Source organism: Neomonachus schauinslandi, chromosome 12 (genome assembly GCF_002201575.2).
Source record: "Neomonachus schauinslandi chromosome 12, ASM220157v2, whole genome shotgun sequence".
In the NCBI taxonomy this organism is placed as follows: domain Eukaryota; kingdom Metazoa; phylum Chordata; class Mammalia; order Carnivora; family Phocidae; genus Neomonachus; species Neomonachus schauinslandi.
In genome coordinates this window covers 104,481,381-104,491,751 of record NC_058414.1, presented here as the reverse complement: position 1 = coordinate 104,491,751, position 10,371 = coordinate 104,481,381, and the positions used below count along the sequence as shown (strand labels likewise).

The window sequence follows — 10,371 nt, the reverse complement described above, 5'->3', positions numbered from 1 at the left end:
GCGAGCCCGCGTCATGCGTGTCGGGTGTGTGCGGGCCTGCATCGGGCCTGTGCGAGCCCAGGTCGGGCGAGTGCGAGCCCGCGTCATGCGTGTCGGGTGTGTGCGAGCCCGCGTCATGCGTGTCAGGCATGTGCGAGCCCATGTGGGCGTGTGCGAGCCCGGGTCATGCGTGTCAGGTGTGTGCGAGCCCGTGTGGGCGTGTACGAGCCCGCGTCATGTGTGTCGGGTGTGTGCGGGCCTGCATCGGGCGTGTGCGAGCCCAGCTCGGGCGAGTGCGAGCCCACGTCATGCGTGTCGGGCGTGTGCAAGCCCCCTCGGGCGTGTGCGAGCCTGAGTCGGGCGTGTGCGAGCCCGGGTCATGCGTGTCAGGCGTGTGCGAGCCCGTGTGGGCGTGTACGAGCCCGTGTCATGCGTGTCGGGTGTGTGCGGGCCTGCATCGGGTGTGTGCGAGCCCAGGTCAGGCGAGTGCGAGCCCGCGTCATGCGTGTCGGGCGTGTGCAAGCCCCCTCGGGCGTGTGCGAGCCCGCGTCATGCGTGTCAGGCGTGTGCGGGCCCGCGTGGGCATGTGCGAGCCCGCGTCATATGTGTCGGGTGTGTGCAGGCCTGCATCGGGCGTGTGGGAGCCCAGGTCGGGCGTGTGCGAGCCCGCGTGGGCGTGTGCGAGCCCGCGTGGGCGTGTGCGAGCCCACGTCATGCGTGTCGGGCATGTGCGAGCCCGCGTCATGCGTGTCGGGCGTGTGCGAGCCCGCGTGGGCGTATGCGAGCCCGCGTCATGCGTGTGGGGTGTGTGCGGGCCTGCATCGGGCGTGTGCGAGCCCAGGTCATGCGTGTCGGGTGTGTGCGGGCCTGCATCGGGCGTGTGCATGCGCGCACCCGTGGGGGTGGCGCCCACAGCCGCCCGATCTTGTCCTGCGGACCGAGGCGGAGCTCTGGCCGTGCGCGGTGGGCCCCGCTCTCCTCGGGCGGTGTCGGGCCACTTGGCACCTTCGAAGGCCTTCAGCTAGAGAGAGCCGTTGCTCGACGCCTCCTGACGGCAGAACGGAGACCACCTGCTCGTGCAAAGTGAACACACCTCTTGCACACTTGACACACCTTGTCTTTTTACCTTGAGGAAAGGAGCACACGGGATTCCTGCCGTTTGCTAACCTGTGGGTAAAAAGTCTGTAACGAAACTCATTTACGTGTATTCAGCCTCACCACGGAACGGGCTGCCTGAAGCCGTGCGGAGGAGTGCGCACGCGCAGGCCACTGCCGCCCCCCACCCCCACCCCCCGCTCGTGTGCACCTGCGAGGGGGCTGGGCTGGCGGAAGTGGGTGGACAGTCCGCATGAGCCCTCAGCCGGGGAGCAAACGGCAAGAGAGCTGGAAGCCAAGCCCATCAAGAGCTTGGTTTCCTTAAACTTCAAATCCATCCTTTCGCTGTAAAGAAAACAACAACAAAACAACAAATTTTAATACTTTAATCATACTAGTGTTCTCTAGATGTTCATTGTTTAACGATTAATACTTTTTATCTAGGGCTTAAAAACCTCTCTGGTCTTAAAAAAATGTATTTAGCCGGTGCGTAAACTTGGGAACCAATGGACCCTGAGTGAAGTAGAGACTAATGGTGATGAATATCCATCGAGCGCCGCACTGGATGGGGCCCGGGTGTGCGCACTAGCCGACCGTGCAGGGCCGCGGGGAAGACATCGGGCGGGGTGGGGGGCCGGGCGGCCTGCAGGGGGCCGTGGTGCTGGGTCCCGGGCTGTGCAGCCGCATCCGGGGAGCACACCTTGCGCTGGTCCGCAGAGCGCGGATCCTGTGACGCTTCTCGGGCGGGAAACACCAGAAACCACCCCTGTGTCTTGCTCCTGCTCCGTCTTCTGTATGGGAATCTTTTTCTGTGTTCTTTTTTTGTGACAGTTTACATGCTTTTCCACTTGAGCACCACACGCAGTAGGTCTGTCCGCCTCGAATTTCACATGTTGTCAGCAAGATGGAATTTTTAAAAGAGAGGGTTCCATTTTAAATGCACTAGAGGAAGCTTCCTAGATATGGGGGTATTTAAATAAATCCCTTCATAAGGTAAGGAAGGACTCACACACCCACCCCGCCCTCCCGGCCCACACAGATCTGCTTTATCAATGCAGGTTCTGTTTGGTGCTCCGTGAGGCCCCACACGCTCAGAAGCCACTGAGCGGGGTGCAGCGCCTTCTCACACCACCCTCCCCGTGTGTCCCCAGCGCTCACGACAGACCACGGACTGAGTTCTGGAAACTTCCCTCTCTGCACACACCACAAATAACTTATTATCATAATCCTGACAAGCAAGGGGACATTAGCCATCCACGTCACACAACTGACCTGACTTCATAAATCCATCACTCCCCGAATTTAGTTCTGGACGTTTTTAAGCGTCGGTTTGACCTCCTCAAGTGTCAGACTGGCTCCAGGTGAAGTGGGATTCTGAGCTAGCTCCCCGGGCGTGGTTTAAACTCCTTGTGTAGGGAAGACCCAATCAGGCTTCCGTCCTGTCCCTCCTCTTCCCTCACAGACAGTGGTCCAGAGGGCCTCATCATGTAATAAAACAAGAGAGATTCCTCGTAGCATTTTATCCAAGGATCCTGCCGGCTCGGGACAACGGCCGGCAACCATCGTCCACACGGACAGCCACCCAGGAGGGAGGGCTGCACATGTCCCCAGCCCGGCCATGGCCTCCTGCAGGGACGGCCTCTGTACAGCCCCAGCATACAGAGCAGCCCCTCGGAATAAAAGAGCAGCTGGAAGGGGTTTTAAAGCCAGCTTCAAGGACCAAAAGAAAGTGACCCGAGCTGCCTTAAAAAGAGAGGGGTTCTAAGTCCGGATCCCACATGAAGCCCTCGGATTTCATTTCGGAAGGACTGGGATGCGTCTCTGTCTGTTGCACCACGGTCCGCCCCACACCTGACGCATCCGAATGCGGGCCTCGAGGTCCTAGGAGGAAGTAGCTGCGAGTCCGGCTGGAAGCTACTGTGGGCTGTAACCGAGCAGATTAATTCTCCGGAATCTGCGAGCAGCTAGCCTGCTGTCGGTACCATGAATCATGACCGCACCTTGTCGCTCCGTGTCGGATCCTGCAAGGACGCTTGGCCCTCCGTGTCAGCTCGAGACCCCACACCTGCGCGGAGCCTCAGCCTGGGGCAGGGAAGTGCCGCAAGCACCTGGCCCCGGACCGCAGGTCCGGGGAACATTCCCGCAGGCCTGGTTGCGGCTGCCCACGCCTGGTGCTTCTGACCACGCCAGCTGGAGAATAGCAGTGCCACACGTGGTGTGGAAGAAGTCTGTTTCCCCCTCACTCCCTCTCCGCATAGTGTTTAATCTTCCTAAGGCAAGCTTGTGTCCTGAAGAAGCCAATTTCTGTGCATGGTTAGCCCCATAACTCACACGTGGGCCCCTAGGGCCCAGCCTACCTGGGAAGGCGAGGCAGCGGATCCTCAGGCCGTGGCCTCCAGACCTGACCGCTCAGTTCCCTCTCTTCTCCATCTTCCCATCTGGTAGCAGGGCAAACCTCTTTGTTTCAGACTGTCCCAGATTTGTGGGTTCCCTTTATTTCTATTTATTGTTTTTGATCTGTTGTTGAAATTTCTTCTCTTATTTAAATTTTAGTGAACATACAGTGCAATGTTGGTTTCTGGAGTAGAATTCAGTGACTCATCACTTACACACAACACCCGGTGCTCATCACAACAAGAGCCTTCCTTAATGCCCATCACCCATGTAGCCCATTCCCCACCCCTCCCCTATCAACCCTCAGTGTGTTCTGTCTGTGTCTCTTACAGTTCAGTTCCCTCTCTCCTCTTTTCCCCCCTTCTCCTATGTTCATTTGTTTTTGTTTTTTTTTTATAAGATTTTATTTATTTGCGAGAGAGAGAATGAGAGACAGAGAGCATGAGAGGGAGGAGGGTCAGAGGGAGAAGCAGACTCCCTGCTGAGCAGGGAGCCCGATGTGGGACTCGATCCCGGGACTCCAGGATCATGACCTGAGCCGAAGGCAGTCGCTTAACCAACTGAGCCACCCAGGCGCCCCTGTTCATTTGTTTTTGACAAACATTGTTAAAATGTCTATGCTACCTAAAGCAATCTACACATTTAATGTAACCCTTATCAAAATACCACCACCACTTTCCACAGAACTAGAAAAATCCTAAAATGTGTACGGAACCACAATAGTCTCCAAAGACCCAAAGCAACCTTGAAGAAGAAAACCAGGGGTGCCTGGGTGGCTCAGTCAGTTAAGCTCTTCCTTTGGCTCAGGTCCTGGGATCGAGTCCCGCATTGAGCTCCCTGCCCAGTGGGGAGCCTTCTTCTCCCTCTGCCTGCCTCTCCCCCTGCTTGTGCACACCCTCTCTCTCTCTCTGACAAATAAATAAACAAAATGTTTTAAAAAAGAAAAGAAAAGAAAAAGATGATTCTGGACTTCAAGCTCTATTACAAAGCTGTGATCATCAAGCCAGGCTGGTAACGGCACAAAAACAGACACATAGATCCACGGGACACAACAGAATCATGGGCTTCCTTTAAAACAAATTGTATTTATTGTGGCCTCGTCCACACCCGAAGAGGAGCATGTCCCAAAATTGACCCCTGTCTTTTCCTTGAATGACTTTCACAGCGGACCCCAGCTGTCGAGCTCCCTGGGGGACCGTCTAGCTGTCAAGAGGGGGATTTCTTCTCCTTCCTATGAAGGCCCTGATTTAACACTTGGGGAAACTCGTGGTGTTCCCATACCCAGTAGGATGGTATTCCATATCTGGAAGGACTGCCGGCTTAGTGCCTATAAGGCCCCCTCATTCACTGTGAGCCCGCGACGTGCTGAACGCTGTCCCCCCAGCCTCAAGAGATGCGAGCACTCCCATCCTGTCTGCTCAAGGATGAGGGTGGAGAGTGAGGGCACGAGGGTGCCCCTCCGCCCCGGGGCCATGGTGCCAGATCATCTGTCCTTCCTGCTGATTCCCCTTTATTTGTGCAGATACGTTTGGTTGGGATGTGTTTCCTCCCAGGACCTCCCCTGCCCACCTCCTCCCTCTCTGCCCGTCTCAACCTGCTGTGCTCGGAAAACATCACTGGGTGCTCAGGAGCCCACCGGATAAGCCCCAGAACCCTAGGACTTGAAAAATTACAACCACCTTAGAAATTTCCAAGTTCACTGTCCCGGTTCTATGCCCGAGGGGAATAATGTGCTCACTTAGGTTGTGCAGACAGAGAAGGGCCAGTCAGGGCCTCTCGCCCCTCTGCCTGCTGCGGGCTGGCTGCCGATGGTCGCGGCCACCTGCTCTGTGTGACCAGAGACAGGCCGTTCCACGGGGATAAGCCTCGGTCTCCTCTACAGCTCCCATTCCACTGTGTTCTGGTAACGAGCTGAGATAATGCTCGGAACATGGCACCTAGTTTGGCACGTGGGTCCCAGTCCACCTCGGGGGCGACCACCTGCTCCCAGTTCCTACATTTTGCATTTTCATGTTGGCGGACGCATCTTGGCTCCCTAAACTGTAAGAAGCTTGTGGGCTTGGGACCCAGCACCGTTTTCTGTCTACTAGAAATAGAAAAACAAGAACACATGTTGAATTAATGATAAGGTTAAAGTTTCAAACCCAAATAGTATTATTTCTGTGAAGCCTGGATCACCTGCGATGAGATGCTGTCTGTGGGGAGGGGTCTCTCGGTGAAACTCTGCAGTGAACACACACAAGGGCATCTCTACCTTTTCTTAACGTTTGGAACCCTCACTGGGAGCTCCACCTTTAAAAGCCAATATAAGATGGAAAAGATTTATTAGTCTAATTTCTCATTACTCGAAATAAAAAAATTCTACACGATTGAAATTAAAGCTTATATGCTTCCCATTTCTAAAACATTCTTTTAAATGCGCCCCCCCACACACACACACACACACAAATCATCAAGTTGTCGTCTCTAATAGCAATGACTGTTTTAAGTACCTGGATGGGCATCTGACAGCATGTCTCAGCCCCGCGTTCCTGAGTGAATGCTCACGAAAACCGTGCGCCTTGTTTTTCTAGACGAACACGGACATGGCATGTGCCCACCAGGCCTGCTGAGGGATGTGCGTAATCATTTTGAATTGGCCTCTCAGCCTGAAGGGAGCCTGACGCAGGCGAGGGACAGCCGAGCGCGGGTCATCTTGTGTCTGAGCCCGGCCCAATCTGTGTGTGTTGTTTGTTGCAGGCGCTAAGGAGATCGACATCGCCGCGACCCTGGAGCACTTGAGGGACCAGAGACCGGGCATGGTCCAGACAAAGGTACTGTCGGCCAGTCCTCGGGGATGGTGGGGGCGACAGGGGTGTCTTTCTGCAGGTGTTTCCCAGCAAGGAGAGAGGAGAAGGGGACCGAGCGTCTCCCACGCAGGTCCCGGGCGGGAGTGAAAGGCCCCTCCCAGGAGGGCGGCCCATGGTTCCAGCAACCACCCGCATTTCAGCAAAAACAGATGCAGTTGGATCTCCAGTCTTTGGAGCCCTCTCCCCACCAGATTTGGGGAAGGGGGAGAGCATTACATTTTTACAAAAAGAGCGCCATGATAGGGGCGCCTGGGTGGCTCAGTCGGTTAAGCGTCTGACTCCTGGTTTCGGCTCAGGTCATGATCTCAGGGTCATGGTATTGAGCCACATTGGTCTCCATACTCACTTGGGAATCTTAAAAAAAGAGGTCAGTGACAAACCCCAGCACCCTTGCTGGGGAATGGTCTAGATCCACTAACATTCTGCCAGACCCCCCTATTTCTGGCCCACAGAACCACAACTCTGTTGTGTGGTCATCAGATGTCCCTGGGTGTACTCAGGTCCTCAAACACCTCAAAATAGCTTATTTGCGTACTTACTGAGAAGGCCACGCTTGCAACAAGAGTAAACCCAAGATTGCCGGTTGGCTTTGGGTTAACCAGAGCTGGAAATGGGCTTAACATGATGTTCCTTTAGCACTCGGAAGTATCTGTGTCCAACGACCACGACAGCTCCCGCACGTCTGTTCCATAAAGGTACTGAAGTCGTAAAATACAGAACCTTCCCTTTCTCAAGGTAGTCCTGACACCCCAGTGCTATTAGCACCTAGACAAAAGGCCAAAATCACTAAAAGATGCACTTGCAAAATTACTTCCTTATGCCTAAGAGGACTGTAGGTTGTAAAAAGCACTCCTATGAAGTGGGGCTGACCCAAGGGCCCGAGGACCGTGCTTTGTGCCTGGTGGTGACGGTTCTGGGGCCCCAGGGAGCTTACCCTGCCTCCTGGGGTCTCACTGCTCCCCCCGGAAAGTGCCAGTAGCCCCCAGCCCCCTTTCTGTCTGAATGTTACCATGAGAAGACACACGTCACGTGGGGTCTGAGCTGGATGAGAGAAGACAGCTACACCCCAAGCTCTCTGTCGAGAACGAAGCCACGCACCTCGGGAAGCTAAGCTGAGCACCCTTTGAACCGGAAGATCATTTCCTAAAATACCTTACAGTCACCGGGCTGGTTCTTGATGGCCAAAGTCAACCCCAAGCACCGAGGCAAATTTAACTTCAGTCTCTTACAGAACCACAATCCATCCTAAGCAGAGTCACAAGAAGCCTCGTAAAGACTCAAGAACTGCTCCGGCCGAGCCCTTCCCCCGGCAGCCGCGCCTGCCCCAGCCCGTGACCTCCACCCAGGCTCCGGCACCTGGGGGTGCGAGCAGAGCCAGTGGGACAAGCAGCCCACCCTGTGCTCGCTCGGCCCCGAAGGGCTGTCACCGGCACCGGGCGATCACCCCGTCCCCTGTAGCACGCATGCGGGTCACGAGAATCACATTAGATTAGCGTGAAGGAAGCTTATCAATCATGGCACACTTTGTTTTCCTAGGGTTTTTTTTTTTTATCTGAAGTTTTGAAATTATTTCAGACCTGCAAAACACGTGCAGAAATAATACAGATCCTTCCCATGTGCCCTCACTAGGTTCCCACTGCTAGCACCTTATGTAACCACAGGTGACCGTGGCCAGAACCAGCATCAGTATGAGCCATTTACTCGGGTGCAGACCTTGTCCTAGCTCATCCATGTCCCCAGTGCCTTTCCCTGGAGCAAGACCACCCCTGAGCACTCAGTCGCCGTATCTCCCACATCTCAACTAATGGGACAGCTCGGTGGCCTTGAGAGGTCTTCAAAAGAGAACTGACAGGTGTGGCTTGGTTTTCATAGACTGTCCCTTGCTTGGGTTTGTCTGACGTTCCTGTGATGGGTTCTGGTTGTGCATCTTGGGCAGGAACGTCCCAGAAGGAGGCACGAGACCCCGGTTGATCTCCTTTCTAGGGAGGTGAGCTTCGGTCACTCGGCTCAGGGGGTGTCCGCCAGGTGATTCTTCTTGGTAACGAGCAGTGTCTTGGGGGAGAGATTTGGTACTGTTCACGTCTCTTTGTTGTTGTGCTTTATCATGATGTCAGCAGGTGACAAATAACCCGCAGGTTTTGTGCCCGGGGAAGGTCCATCCCACTAGCCTGACCATGCCACTTGGTGGTAGCCTCGTGAGGGCCACAGCACTGCAGGGTCAGTGCACTGTCCCTGGATGGTCTGGCCCCACGGGGCCACCAGAAGGCATGGAGGAGGCTCGGAGGCCTGAGAACCGGGCCTGGTGAGCAGCGTCAGTTTATAACCAGGAACGAAAAGCAGATTCTGTCTCTGCCTAAATCTTGATGCTGCATTGCGCCGTCTCCTACTGCACAGATAACCTGCAGGAAATCGTCAGTTCAAGACTCACTTCTTCGCTCCCTGAACCTGGGTACCTCCCAGGCAGGCCTCCTCCACCCCGGACACCCCAGACGATACAAGGACACCCAAAACACAGACTCCATGGTGGATCTGGGCGAAACCGTGGGGACGGTGCATAACACAGTGCAAAAACCATTCGGCCCTCATGGCACAGGGTCCTGAGGCCCAGGGAGCAGCCCCCAGGCCCCGTGGAGATGAAGGGAGATGAAGCATCCAGAGAGCAGAGAATTTGCCTCATGTAGCTTCCCGGCAGGAATTGACCCTCTTCCTTCGGGTGGGGTTCAAAAGTTGTCTGGAAGTGTGTATGTAAATGCAATTCCTAGAATTTCAAGGTATAAGGAAATAAGCACATCAAAGCCACCATTCTGTCTTAATTTGACGGCTTTGCCCAACATTACTCCATGAAATGGAACTTCCCCTGAAGTTCAGTTTAACAAAAGGAAAATTTCTGTGGGAAAAAATAGTGCCATACGATCTGAATACTCTTCCACAGAAGCCAAGAGAAGGTCACCTGTGGGCTGTTCAAACCCATATAGTCAGATTGCGCCACGTGAGCCGAAGACACAAAACAGACCGGGGATGGAGCCCCCCCAACCCCCAGCGCACAGCCTGACCGCACAACTCCATCTTTATGTTCAAAAAAGCCCCCGATAGCTGGTTTTCCACCTGGAAACAAACCCTCGGTCAAACGAAGCTCAGACACCTGCCGTGCGTCTGCCTGAGGAGAGGAAGGGAAGCCACGGCCCCTGGCCGGGGAGCTGGCGCCGGCCGCGGGGACACGCTGAGAAGCGAGCGGCAGCACGGGGTTACGGCCCGGGAGACCCGAGCAGAAGGAGATGTCACCCAACCCCCACCACTGCCTGTGTGTCAGCGCAACAGAACACTCGTTCTAGGAAGGGAGATGAAATCGCAGGATGTAGGCGAAACAACGCACTTCACAAGGTGAGCGATGTCTCCTCCTCCACGCGTGTCATGGCACAGACTCTCCCCCTCCGTCCCCTTCATCTCGTGAAGGTGCCTCCTTAACCAAAAGCCTGAACGCTCTCCGTAACGACACTTTCTCTTCGACGTTCACTTCGAAAGCCGACTGACCCGTGTGTCCCCAGGAAGTAGTGATGTCAGTTGGCCCGGCGGGTGCGCACGGTGTTCACGTGTGGTACTGCGCCTCCTGCCCCTCCCCAGCTCGTCTCTGCATTTGGGTTTCACCCTATCCTTGTTCTGCTCCGCAAGCCCGGCTCCCTATCCTGCTCGGGGTCTGGAGAGACAAGGACTGATTGAATTAAGTGTAATCCAGTTCACAGCCCCGGGCCTCCCGACCCATGTCCTGCTCCATCAGAACCCTCTCAGCACCTTGAGATTGTTCCCCTCAGTCTCTGTGTCTCTATCTTCCCCGTTCACATGCATGCATGCATGTACACACATGCATGTGTGCATACCTATGTGTGCGCGCACCTATGAACGTACACGTGCACACGCATGCATATGTGCATACCTATGTGTGCGCGCACCTATGAACGTACACGTGCACACGCATGCATGTGTGCATACCTATGTGTGTGCGCACCTATGAACGTACACGTGCACACGCATGCATGTGTGCATAGTTACATGTGTG

The 10,371-nt window shown here is 55.1% G+C and overlaps 1 protein-coding gene across 1 annotated transcript in view; it reads left to right on the top strand.

Moving 5' to 3' along the window:
• Positions 1-10,371, top strand: part of PTPRN2 (protein tyrosine phosphatase receptor type N2) — a 628,914-nt gene that overhangs the window by 615,463 nt on the left and 3,080 nt on the right. Inside the window, exon 24 of the mRNA XM_044920028.1 lies at positions 6,208-6,281. Within this exon, the coding sequence (XP_044775963.1) occupies positions 6,208-6,281 (74 nt within the window). The remainder of the gene's footprint in view (positions 1-6,207; positions 6,282-10,371) is intronic.